Source organism: Paralichthys olivaceus, chromosome 13, assembly GCF_024713975.1.
Source record: "Paralichthys olivaceus isolate ysfri-2021 chromosome 13, ASM2471397v2, whole genome shotgun sequence".
Classification (NCBI taxonomy): Eukaryota; Metazoa; Chordata; class Actinopteri; order Pleuronectiformes; family Paralichthyidae; genus Paralichthys; species Paralichthys olivaceus.
In genome coordinates, this window is record NC_091105.1 from 15,213,829 (window position 1) to 15,227,394 (window position 13,566).

Here is a 13,566-nt window from a genome sequence, read left to right on the forward strand (position 1 = left end):
ATCTGCTCCAGGGCCGAAGTTCTCAGTGGAACACAAACAGCAAAATAATGTGCTGAACTGCGCTGAGCAGCTTGAATGTTTTATCAGCTTATCCAATGTGCTGCCAGAATAATATTGTGGCTACTGAATTCATGATAAGTGAACAGGGAATCATGACAACGTAGTTCTCAGAGAATAGGGGGCAAGATTTTACCATTGTTGCAAACAAATCTCAATATCTATCTTCATGATCCCACTCAGAGATAACAATGTAGTTTATACTGTTCTGAAGCCTTTCACTGGACTTGCATGATTAATAATTACACTACTATATATATGTTTTTAACACTTTGCTCGCACTCCATAAAACTTTATAGGTTGTTGTACATGTTTGCACACTGCAACTGTATCTATATAGCGTTCAGACTCAAAAACATGATCAACCTCCTTATTGGAAGCCATTTGGATAAAAGCGTCAGCTAAATGATATGTAATGTAATGTAACTGCTGTATTTTTGATTTGAGTAATAAGTACAGATCCCATACAGACAAACTGACTAAATTCCTTAAACAGACCTACAACACTTAGAAGTTTCAAATTAATATTTCTTTACATTATGAAATAAAGAGTTTGTTGCAAAACTATGCTGCTTTAAATGATAAATCCACAGGTTTTCACACTGCAGTATGACTCAAGTAGCTTGAACCTGTGCACAGGTTTTCGGTGAGTCACATATGTGAATGACTTGTGCAAAAATAAATCTGTAGGTAATTTAGCAGGCAGGGGTTAAAGTCATGGGTGACAAATAAAATACAGGCACACACACACACACACACACACACACACACACACACCGAAAGAAAATATGTCAATAAATCTTAACTGCATGTGGCAAACAATAACAAAAAAATATTGACAATCTTGAATCAAACCCATATCCAGAGTTGTATCACATGTGGAAATTATACTTTTTGACTAAATCTGACTAAATCTGAGAAAATAGACCACACCGACTATTGCAGATTAATTCATCAAATCCTGTTTATCTTCTGGTTAGCGACTGCTCACAGTATCATCATGCACCTGAATCAGAGGGAACAGCAAACACTTAGCAGCTTGGTTAGTTGTATTCATGTCTTCTTGGCTGTGTTAAAGAGTTGTATCACTCCATGTGCGAATAAAGTGAGAACTTGCACAGCTTCGCACATGAATTGTGTTGCATGGGGCGGGAGGCAGCCAGTGGGCCGAACACATTCACACAGCACACAGCACACGTGCACGTGGTGTGTATGTGTGGCTGCATAGCATTAGTATAAATGCTCTATTGTTTCTTTGGTCTATGACTAATAATCTCTCCTCGACTCTACCCCCCCACCCACCCCACCCCCTTCTCTCTCATTCTCTCTAATGAGCTGTGGTCTGTTATCAGTCATTACAGGAAGCCTGATTATCCAACTGGCATTCTGCACACGCTCCCAGAGAACTTCCTGAAGGTGACCTTTCCACGTTGCCATAGGAACCACCTCTCTCTGCTCGGAGATGCTCTGCTCATGCACAGAGTGAGAGAAGAAAAGAGAGAGAGAGCCGCACAGGGAGAGAGAGAGAAAGAGGGAGAGATAGAGAGAGCGAGAGAGAGATAACAGAACATTTTCTTCTAAACAAAAGTGCATTAGTATGCTGCAATGTGATAGCACGTCCACACAAATCATTTAGCGATGCAGAACTACAGATTATTTTGTTAACAAATAATAAATAGACATGAACCTGCCCACATAGGTGCATCCGCAAGTCTCCATTTGTTACGCTTAATTGCATCTAATTCATCTTAAAAAAAGGGCTGCAAAGGTCCATTAGCTCCATCACCTGAAGGCAGATCTCACAAACACAGTCTCTGCAGTCTGAGGTAACTGATTCCCTTTATCTTTATGATGAACTGTACCTTTACCTTATGTTTAAAGGATGGTGGTTGGTGCAGTAAAACAAACGTTTAAACTAAATTGACATGTGTAGAACATTCTGTTGTTTTTTTATAATTTACATTTATTTTTATAGATATTCTTGGCTGTCTAAAGATATTCAATAATACCACTTGAGAAATAGGAACAACACATAAGAGCTTTAAAGGCCCTTGTCAGAAATAGGCTTATTCTGATTTAACAAAGATTGAATTCATTTTTTAAAGCATGTCATGTTATCACAAAAGCACTGTTCGTTTGTTTATTGTTAATTTGACAATTTACCTTTTCTTATTCAATACATGTGGATTTAGACCAATGACAACACACATCAGGCAAAAAGGCAGGGACACACTCAGGCTCCACAGTCCTTTACATTTCATCAAATGTATGTGGTTTCATAGGCTGTACAATAGATATGTATGTTGGGATGTACAGTCAGTGTACACTCACTCACTCATTAGTCTAACTCTATTGATGGTCTTGGCTTAAATAAGTCAAGGATAATAAAAATCTGTCATACATGATACATTAAAATATTAAAATGTATTCAATTTCCTGCACAAACCTTAAAGCTGAGACAAAAATAATATCTTGTCCATGTTGAGAACTTTCCAGAGCAACACAACATGAAATGCTTGTTTAAGCACAGCACAGCACAACACTTCCTGTCCTTTGAGACCTTCTGTATCACCGTCTCGCCTCAGACATCGTCATGGCGACAGCTGCTCCTACCCTCTCGCTGCCTATCTCCTCCCTCTGTTTCCGCTGATGTTTGCCGCACACTAACCTGCCAACACAGACCTGCCCACCAGTTTTGAGTTTCTTGCCACAGTGCGTCATTTGACTGAGTCACCTGCCCTAAATCTCAAGCCTCTATTATTAAAGAGGCCAGTGAGGTTATGCCAAACTTGGGGGGGATATAGTCCCTTTCTCTTAACAGTCATTGAAAATTGATAAATGTTTATGTTGCCTGTCTGGCTATGGGAATCCCTCATTTTAGCTGACACTCACACACACACAAACACACACACATAAACTGTGGAAAAAACGCAAAAAGTGAATAACAATTGGAGTGGAAATTAAAAATTAATAATTATTGATTAATATGATCCAGCCATATTTAAGTGCCTTGAATTCAAAAGCGAAAGAGAAAAGACACAGATATCTTCTGGAACATATCAAACTGTTTCCAAAACTGCAAACTGCTCTGATTGAATTCAAAGAATCTCTTGGGTCGCACAGAGCACAGGCAACACTTTTCTATATATTTGATCCACGGTGGGTTTTTGTATAGAGGATTTTTTGTGTCATAGTTTTAAACAAATGATAACAATTTATATCAGAAATCTTGATGAGATGCGATTTTCTCAAGAGGATGGCTGAGATGGTGACTAACTCTTCCTACAGGAATGTACAATGTACGTCACTGAGCGCGCTAAAAATAGACTGTGATGGAATGTGACTCGAATCCTATATAATGGCGTGAGAGAGTGTGTATGTTCATGTGCGTTTTGCACTATTGTGTACCTGTAGAGGAAGCCTGACTCAGATGTCCTGGTTCCACCCACATTGTGTTTTCTCCTCCAACTTTATTCGTTGTAGATCTTTGACACATTAAAGCCTGGCTTTATGAATACACAGCCTACTGTATTGTGACATGTTATGTTTCTGCAGCAAGCAAACACATGCTCTGTGCATCCATCCATCCCTCCATCCCTCCATCCATCATCTGTCTGTTTGTCTGTCTGTATATGATCTATCTATCTATCTATCTATCTGTCTATCTGTCTATCTATCTATCTATCTATCCATCCATCCATCATCCGTCTGTCTGTCTGTCAAATGTATCTATCTATCTATCTATCTATCTATCTATCTATCTATCTATCTATCTATCTATCTATCTATCTATCTATCCATCAATCCACCCATCTATCTATCTATCTATCTATCTATCTATCTAAGCTGCACTATATTGAATCCCTCCATAAATCCATTCATGCATTATTCCATCTCTGAATGTTGAATGAATGTCCTCCTGTTCATCTCATCCTTCCTCCCTGGTTATTTATATTCGCTATTCAATCATCATATATTGTCATGGATGTGACGCTTGCGCAGTAGACGTCGTAAAAATCTGAATCATCGATGGAGGGAGAGAGAGGGGGAGAGGGAGAGAGAGGGAAAGAGAGGGAGAGGGAGATAGATGGGAGAGAGAGAGAGAGAGAGAGAGAGAGAGAGAGAGAGAGAGAGAGAGAGAGAGAGAGAGAGAGAGAGAGAGGTGAGTGTAGAGTGATGGGAGCCGGCTGAGGGAACAGGAGCGAGTGATCACTCTCCGCGCTGCTGATGTCAGGTAAATGACGATTTTAATGACTTTTGATCATATTTCTGAGCCGCGGCTACAACATCTGATTGTTGCTTTGGTAAATAACACATCTGCGGATTCACATTTCCTGCAAAGATTCTTTCTGCCGTGAGTCATCGGTAGGCACGGTATCAGCCTGCACATCTGAAAGTAGCTTCCATGTGGAGAATAATGAGGAATAAAATCGTCAACTTTGTGTTTCCAACCTCACCCTAATTCGATTAATATAAATGATATCAATATATACGTGTTCTGGTCGTTGACGTCCTCATCAAATGAAACTTATTGATAATCCTAACGCTTTGACCTGTAGACGTGGGGGTTTTCTCAGAGATTGGATTCTTTTAGGTGGTCAGTCGACCTGAGAGTGCTTGAATGCATTAAGGACGTGATCTGTTTCTATTCGCGTCTCTTGGGGGGTTGGGATGACGAACAGAGGAGATCTGTGCTCGGTCACATGTTACGTCTGTGTGTTTTCCTGCTGTGGATGGTAATAATGGCGTCAGCACCACGGACAGTTCCCAGTCCTCTGGTGGATAGCACACTCTGTATCAGTGGCAGTGTTATCACATGCTTCACGTCCATTCCCATCATTGTGCTCATGTATGAAGGTTTTAATCATCCAGTTTGGTCTAGGTCAAGACAAGGTCGATATCTACGTTGTTGTTGTTTTGGCAGGTTCAATGTTATTTCGGCTAAGGCTTGTTTTGTGGATAGGAGGATTTGAATCAGTATTTGATCAACGTCACAGGTCGTTTTGTAGTATTGTTTTAAATTAGACACCTTGCGCTCGCTCTTTTCTTTTTTCTTATTCTTATTCATTTCTGCTCATGTGCACATCAGGTTTAACTTTTTAAATTGAGTGTATCTCTGTGTCCTGGGCCTCCTTGGGTCAAGGTCATATTAATTCAGTCAATTAATGCAACTGCTCGCTCATCCCACTCATATAAAATGTCATTTTCGTTAGTGCACCGTGTGAATTCATGTTCAGTCATTAAGTGAACTGAGACACTGTCCAGATCCTCTTCTCATCATCTTTGTAACCTGAACATCTGTAAGGAGAATTCAGACAGCTAAGATAGAGGGTGCAGAATTCAACGACAACTGTGTTGTCCTGACAGTAATATGACCCACCCCCATTTATTCAGCTTAGAACAGCTTATTAAGGTTTGTGCTGGTTGACATTTGATCAGTCCAATGAAATAAATGAATCTTATAACAAATATCTGAGGATGTTGTGAAACGACTGAAAAGGCTTTTGTAGACAATTTGTGGTTTTGGGCAGTAAACAAATCTGAGCAAGACACTGGGGATGGCCTTTATACTTTAGTTGATACTAGAGCCTAGTTTTGTGTTTCTTCTACAGATTAACCACACAGAGGTTGTGTAATGATATGCATGGCAGTACAATCTGGCAGTTTAAGGTGCTCTTTTGTGTATGGGCCCCTAAAAATCCATCCCATATTGCAATTTCATGTCAAATTATCACTGCGCACCTTCACACACGAAACACTTATACTGTTTACTCTCATACTGATCTACATACACTTGTGTAACTGGTTTACTAATTAGTTGACCTGAAAGCTCTCCCAGATGCACGCCTGATACAAGAGGTGTGTGTCCACTGCTACTTTATTTAACATTAAATAACCACTACAGTAATTCTACTTGATTTATAGATCGACCGAGATGAACCAGAAAGCCAATTAAGCCACTGGTTTTGTTTCAGGGACAAGTTGTTTTTTTTCCATTTGTCACATGTGTCTGGAGAGTGCACTGCTGCTGTAGAGACCGTAATATATTTCACTGGGATGCATGTCCTGTTGGTTCCTGCCCAGACCCACATAATAGCATGAAGAAATATTGCCAACACTAGGATCAATGTTTTATTCCCACTTCTCTAGTCCCCAGTCTATTTCTGCTACAGAAGCAGCAGTTGAGATTTAGTGTCTTCTGCCATAAACTTGAAACATAGTTATGTGTGTTTGTGTAGAGGCACCGAGCTGTGTAATGCCTCGGAGATGTTTATTACTGAGGGAATAACAACTGTGTGTAAACTAACATTTCCTAGAGCAAATTTTTTCTTGTCTTCTCATTTTATTATCAGTATGCTTGGGTTACTTTGAAAGAAACCAAATAGAGAATATAGTTACAGGTATGACAGTTTTTATGCAGCTATATTAACAGAATATTATGAATCTAAAGCATTTAAATTCAGTTTAGAGAAATGACTTTCTTCTGCACAACAGAATTTCTTTTCTTTTTTTTAATATTTGTTAAAAGGCTTTTCCTGTAGAAAAAAGTTACAGGTATGACAGCATGTCATTAGTTTGCATCTTCTATGAAAGCTTTCAACCTGCTAAATATAAAATATATTGTTTAGATTCTGACCCCAGGCACAAACTGTGGGTGTTGATGTTATGATATTTGCATGGAACGGGTTATTCCTGTGCATGTCAGCACTCTCTGCATCTAGCAGACACAATATTGAATCTCAAGAGGAGGAGCGATGTAATATTTCATGGCTTATTTCATAATGGCAGACAAGGAGAATGCATCATTAATCTCACTGTACCGAGCCAGCCTTGCCTTCAGTATGATGTTACATAACTATGTGACACTGTGTGTTAGGGTCAGCGCTTGTGTGGTCGTGGATGTGAATGTTTAAATGTACAGTATTTGCATGCGTGTACATGTTTATGCAGTGTTTGCTCACAAACCGCACGGGTGGTTTCTCCAAGCAAGCGTGCAGCCGTGCATTCATACATTTGTGTGTGTAAATGTGTGTGTGTGTGTGTGCTTGTGTGTGTGCATGCATGTGTATGTGTCCTCAAGCAGGTACACAGATGTGAAGGATGACCTCTTGCTCAGAGATCTGTGGGTCGGAGTACGGAGAGCAAGTTCAAGCCACTGGGAACTGCCAGCAGTATGGAGTCCGCTCCTACCTACACCAGGTACACGACACACACACACACACATGCTCTATAAACTCACATGAAACTAAATACAAGTATAGGGCATCCCTCAGCACATATCAACCATTCTCTGCTACAAACCTGTATCATCACAGTCTCATATCGTTCATCACTTTATTGCTTCTTTGTGAAAGAGAGTGAAAAAGATATTACCCTCTCGTGGGTTTTAGTTTTTTTGTATTTGAAATGTGAGTAAAGCTTCTCCTTCTCTACGATCCCAAACCCAGTTTTATGAGGAGTGCACAGCTTCTATTTGGGAACGTGATGAAGATTTTCAGATTCAGAGATCACCTAGCAGGTGGAGCTCTTTACTCTGGAAGGTAAGATTAACTTTTTTTTCTCAAACAAAACCACACCACAGAACTTTTTATTATCACTCTGTTATCAAGACTTTGCTTCTGTTACAGTTTCCTCCCCCAACATCTTTTTCCCTCCTGTCCAGGTCTGTCTCGTGTTCGGCTCCCTGATCTTGGTATCAGGCTTCGTTGTTGTTTTGGTAGGGTATGCCACTCCAGCCAGGATCGAGGCATTTGGCGAGGATGATCTACTTTTTGTCGACAGGTATAGAAACAATACAGTTAAATTTTAAAAAAAGATATTCTTATATGACTTTACTGTAGATCAAACAGCTTTAATGATGGCTGTATTTGCATTTATTGCCTGCCTAGTGGGACATAAGTTCTATGTAAGGGTAGACACTGTAAAAGTCTTTGATTACACACTTTTTCAAACTCTATTAATTAGCATAAAAAGGTGGAAGGTAACGCTTTTGTCTCAATATTGTAGTTTTTCATCTTTGCCGGTATAAGTTGTACAGAAACACAATGTTACATTTCCAAATATTGCTCTAAACTACTCTTCCTTTAGCCACGCTGTAAGTTTCAACCGCGCACTGGACGTCTGCAAACTGACGGGTGCCGTGTTGTTCTGTGTGGGCGGCACCTCCATGGCTGTGGGCCTCCTGCTGTCTGCCTTTGCCAAAAGCTATTCCAAAGAAGAATTGTATCTGCAGCAGAAGTTTAAGGAGAGGTTGGCAGATCTGCAAGCAACAGTTGGTAAGATTTATTCCCGTTCTGTTTCAGTATAACAACACAAGATGGATTAAACTTGCCAAACTGTCAGTAGAATAAATTAAAGTTCTTTTTAACTGTTAAATTGTACTTGTTGGTGTGGATACCCTAGAAAGCAGATATGCTCTTGTCGCAGGTACCCCCATAATGAAGGCACCCACCCCCGGGGAGGGAAAAGTGCCAGTCACGCTTTCCAAAGTCCAGAACATCCAGCCAGCAAACTCAAAGTTGGACACCTGACAGACGTCCACATGAAGGCATAAAGTGGAGAAGTGTGTATGAGGAATGATTGGAGAGCAGACTATGTGCGAGTGCGTATACACACGTGTGTGTGTTTTGATCTACATGTGTATTTTCTCCTTTGAAAGGTCAGCTTACATGTTACTTATTATATCGTTTCCTTGTCTTTATTTGCCGTGTTTGACACTAAAGATTGATTTCACGGTTATATACAGTAGCTGCAGAGTTAATATGGAGATGAACAAAAGGAACATCAGCTGCGTAAAATTCATAGTTATCTAACAAAGCACATGCAGCTCTCGAGCTCTGCCCAGAAAACAAACCTCAGACACAAATCAATAGAACGCGGCTGCTGAACAACATAATCGTAGCTTCCACAGAGCATTTTCCTGCTGAGAGGATTCACATTATGAAAAAAAGAAAAGGATGGTGTTAGTGCTGGAGGGTGCAGAGCGGCAGATGCAGTGTTGTTTGAAGTTATTGCTGATTGGGCCCTATGCACAGAAATGATCAAAAGACGAACCAAGCACAACAACCATTATTTCTGCCTGGTGTCTAAAAGAACAGCGGAGGACGAGTGTTATTATGGAAGCTATACTCATGTGTGCATACTCTGTGTATTTATCCCTGAACTGAGAGCAAGACCTGTCCATCACGACCACAGAACATGAATACATATGCTTCAGCTGATGAGTACTTCCTCTGATACATGCAACAACATGCCAAGAGAAGTGTGAACAGATATTTCTCCAAGTAGTTCACACAGTCAGAACAAATTAGGCACAAACTGATTAGAACAAACCTTGCGGGTAGATCCCACACTGACATTTTCATCCGTCTTGTTAGGCCTCTGATTTTGTCTTCTCCAGTAAATCCTCAGAAAGGATCGATAAGACGAGACCAGACAGACCGATGAAAGCTACATTGAACCGGACAGAACATGCAGAGCGGCACAGTCTGCCACTAAATCAAACAGCTTATACTTTCTGGACGAGATAAACAAGGCTTTCATCATGTCGTCTGTCGCAAACACGCTCATTCTCTGTTCCTCTCCTCCTGAGCTGGTCAAATGAGATGTTCAGGTACTGTGTGTTAAAGATGGAGAAGGTGCGAGGGTGCGTGAGGAGAGACAACATGACGGATATGTTACGTAAAAGGGGGGGGGTGAGGAGAGCTCACTCAGCTCTCCCATGAGATTGTGTGTGAGAGCGCTCACTGTTTTCAGTGTGATGTGATAATTCACAGACAATGTACAGCCAATATATCACCCGATACCAGATCTGACACAGCCAATATCAATAAGGTTTTTATTTTATTCCAGACAAGCTTGGCACAAGCTCAAGCTCACATACTGTAACTGTAACTTTCAAGCACAACAAGCTGTAAACAGTCATGTGTCGGTACTTTTTAAAACCTTTTCTCTTTGTGTTTCATAAATATGTGGTTTGAATTTTTGTGACCATGCCACTTCAAATGATTATTCTTATTTCTTTGTGTTTATATTTTAGATCCATTACAACACACTGGACTTAGATTTGAAATCATTTGTTACAGTGGTAGTTACTGTCGAAGTGCCATTAAGCTACAGGCCTCAAAATGTGCAACAATGCAGCAGCTCCTTCAGATTCATGCAGCAAGAATTGTGGATACTTATTGTATAAAATAATGTGCTCATGTATCTTGACTTTTCAATATCACAGGCTTTGCTCTCGTCTTTATTGCCTTTCCTCTTTAACTTTGAGAAAGTCTGGATTTTCATTTCAACACTTAAACATATTCGGCTCATTCAGAACAAACTATTGTAGCTTTAGCTGTGAAGAACAACATACTAACAAGTGAGATGTTATAAAGGAACCAACTGTAGTAGTACAATACAAGAAGACTAAGCTGCTGTAACCAAACACTCCAGTGGGCCAGTGTTTAGTAAATGGATAATAAATGTGCTGATTTATTGTTACATGCTGTGAATTTTATTTTTTTATCCTTTAAAGCAACACTATGGAACTTTTTTTCACTTTAAAATAGCAGCTTCGACAATAGTGACGGTTCACTGACTTGGAACAGAGGGAATGTTGCCAGTTTCATTCCTACTCCTCATCCTTTTACTATTTGATTGATCAAATCAGACCCAGCAAGTTCAAGAGTAATTCCCAACTGCAGATCAGTTAAAAAGACTTAAACATTCATTTTAAATAAAGTGTTTATTGCTGTGTTTATTGTGAGGAAACTTTTGAAATATTAAACATGTATAGCAACAGATCGTCCACTTCAGGGATCATTTGTTTTTACATTAAAACCTTAATCACTCAGACACACAACAAAATAATCACCACCTGTGGCTGCAGGGGGCGCTGTTACTCAGTAAAAGTTACATGGTGTTGCTTTAACTGACTGTAGGTTAATTCCTCATTCCAGCCCAGAATCTGGGAGATTTCTTTTCTGTTATGTGTCTGAAAAAATGTTTTTGATCCTATTTCCTCTGATTCTATCTTCTACTGTCTCCTGCTGTAACAGTGGATTCTCCCAGTGAATAAAACAAGTCGACTGTACTTACTGAAGGATGGATTGGATAAAGAACAAATATACAGATGGGTGACAAAGCAAATACCAACATAACGTATCTTGAAGAGGTGTTGAGCCACCGGAGCAGTTTCAGTGTGCCTTGGCATTGATCCTACTAGTCTCTGAACTCAACTGGTGGAATTATCACTGTTCTTCTAAACGATTGAGGGTTTGATGTGCTGATGAACATGTCAGTGTAAAATCTTCACTGAGTGGAGGTGTCCACAGTATGGACATTTTTCATCATAGTATAAAGACCCCCTCTCAAAAAAAAATCCCCCCTGCAGTACAACAGAGGCACAAGATCCCCTCACCGCAGGAGTGAGGCATTCAGGGCCTGCACCGCTCCGCTGCTGCTCTCGCCCACTTACCAATATGATGAAGTTTGATTCATCTGACGGTCCCCCCCCCCACATATCTGTAGATCAGTGTCCATGTTTGTTTTTGCATCACTAAATTCTCAAATGTGATTTCATCTTCTCAACTGGGAGTTGGATCACACCACTCTCTATGTGATCGTCAACAGAACTGTTCTCCCCGACACGGTCCTGCATTGAATCACAATAACTCCCAAGCATCACAAGCATCAAACGTGAGCTGTCGATCCCAATTTCTGACCCTTGTTACTGACGTCTTTCCCATGGATCCAAACGCAGATGTCTCTTAGTCACTGTCATATTGAAGCACTGAGCCTTTTAACTGAAGCTCCTGCCATCTGTGCCCTGACAATAAACCCTCTGTCAAAGCAAAGCTCTTATCCTCCTGGCATCTTGATACAAAACCACATGTTGAGCATCCTCACTTACTACTTACATATACTTACACTTATATATTTCCATTCATTATATTTCTCCACTCCACTTTATTCCAATATTTCCTTTACAATCCCCACAGTCACCCGTCTGTATATCAGTGTTTACAGAGAGTATGTCTATTTTTTAAAGAAAACAATAAACCTGAACTATGTGTAGTTTAAAACGTGTGAAGATACTATGTATCCTCATATCAAAACATTATCACTTAATCAAAAGCACATTTCCATTTCCACTTAATAAGCGTTATCACCAGTACTGCATTATTAAGGGGGACAGTATGTTTAATTCTGTTGTGATATTTCTCTCTTTCCATTCATACTAACAATGTAATAATCTGCATAAAAGCCTAAAACTTAAGCACTAATAATATTTTGAGACATATTTTCTAAGGAATTTCAGTCTAATGTAAATACACTGGGTAGATTTTCATCAGGTACTTCAACAATACAAAATGTATGCAACCTTTTTTCCAGTCAACGATCATTTATAATAGACAAACATTTCTCACCTATGATCTCAATTTAAAGAACTGTGATGCACTTCTTCATTCGGTCATTCTGCGTCTCTGTTTTTCCACGAAACAGTCGGTTGTGTAAATTAGCTATAACCCGCCTCACACAGGCCGGAAACTATAGTGTGATCTCTGATCTATTTTAGTGTGTGTGATGGCCTCGCCGCCCTCTCATCCCTGCAGCTGCTCAAATTGGGATTCATGCAGTCTGTGTGTTTGTGAGTCACCATCCAACGGGAGAGAGAGAGCATGGATGAGAGAGGGTGAGGAAGGAGGAGAGAGCAACAAGCAAGGGACACACAGGAGGTGGGGGCTGGTGTGTGTGTGTGTTTGTGTGTGAGTCATAAAGCCTGACCGGTTGGGGTGATGATCCTTAAGGTGCTATTTCTGGAGATACCATTAATTCTGTCTTACATCCTCCGTTGCTGGCCCCTCACTGTGTGTGTGTTTTTTTTTATTGCATGGAAAACAAGGTTAAAAGTATAAGGACATATTAAAATAAAACTACAAAAAAGAGAAATACCTTTATATTAATATATAAAAAAACAACAGTGATTTTTGCCTTTCAACCTAATGCCCCATGTGATGTTGCCAGTATAATTCGCTATAATGTACAACGATAAAAAACACACTACACTCACTGTATATGATGTGCATTCAACTTAACTAAACAGTTTTGTTTCTAATATGTGCTAACCTTTAGTTGTAAGGATCAGTTTGCTCAGCAACACATATTGAATCATGTTGTTCAACACTCCTGCGACATCAGTGGGTACTTTAAGCTTTAGGACTGAAGACAAGATGTCATGTTGCCATTTAGGGCTTTAAACTGTAAATTAATAAAGCCAAGGCCGATCAGCTCTTTAGAGAGGCTAACTCATTCAATGATGTGAAAACTGCTGATGTGATGACACTTCACAAGGTTCAGTTTGTAGAATTTTGTGGGTTTTTTTTGTGATATCTAGTGTTGAAGTTGCATGTTGCAGCTGAACACCCCTCACCTCACCCTCTCCTTCCAAACATGAAAAAGAACCTGTGGTGAACTTCAGTTGTCATAAAAACTCAAAAGGTGTTTAGTTTGTCCAGTCTG

At 40.0% G+C, this 13,566-nt stretch overlaps 1 protein-coding gene across 2 annotated transcripts; it reads left to right on the forward strand.

Annotated features, from left to right (window-relative positions):
* Positions 1 to 4,140: 4,140 nt before the first annotated feature.
* Positions 4,141 to 11,137, forward strand: nrsn1 (neurensin 1). Of its 2 annotated transcripts, none has more exons than XM_020091069.2 (6): positions 4,141 to 4,291; positions 7,142 to 7,257; positions 7,506 to 7,598; positions 7,721 to 7,839; positions 8,146 to 8,333; positions 8,485 to 11,137. In XM_020091069.2, exons 2-6 carry the CDS (start codon positions 7,159 to 7,161, stop codon positions 8,586 to 8,588), a joined length of 603 nt encoding a protein of 200 aa, XP_019946628.1. In that variant the 5' UTR covers positions 4,141 to 4,291; positions 7,142 to 7,158; the 3' UTR covers positions 8,589 to 11,137. The 2 variants fall into 2 exon arrangements, with proteins under 2 accessions (XP_019946628.1, XP_019946629.1); XM_020091070.2 differs by having other exon boundaries at positions 4,152 to 4,291; positions 7,139 to 7,257.
* Positions 11,138 to 13,566: the final 2,429 nt, after the last annotated feature.

Coding starts and splice junctions, on each gene's coding strand:
- nrsn1 (XM_020091069.2), top strand. CDS start 7,159: ATGACCTCTTGCTCAGAGATCTGTGGGTCGGAGTACGGAGAGCAAGTT. Junction 7,840..8,145: donor GATCTACTTTTTGTCGACAG/GTATAGAAACAA, acceptor CTCTTCCTTTAG/CCACGCTGTAAGTTTCAACC. Junction 8,334..8,484: donor AGATCTGCAAGCAACAGTTG/GTAAGATTTATT, acceptor CTCTTGTCGCAG/GTACCCCCATAATGAAGGCA.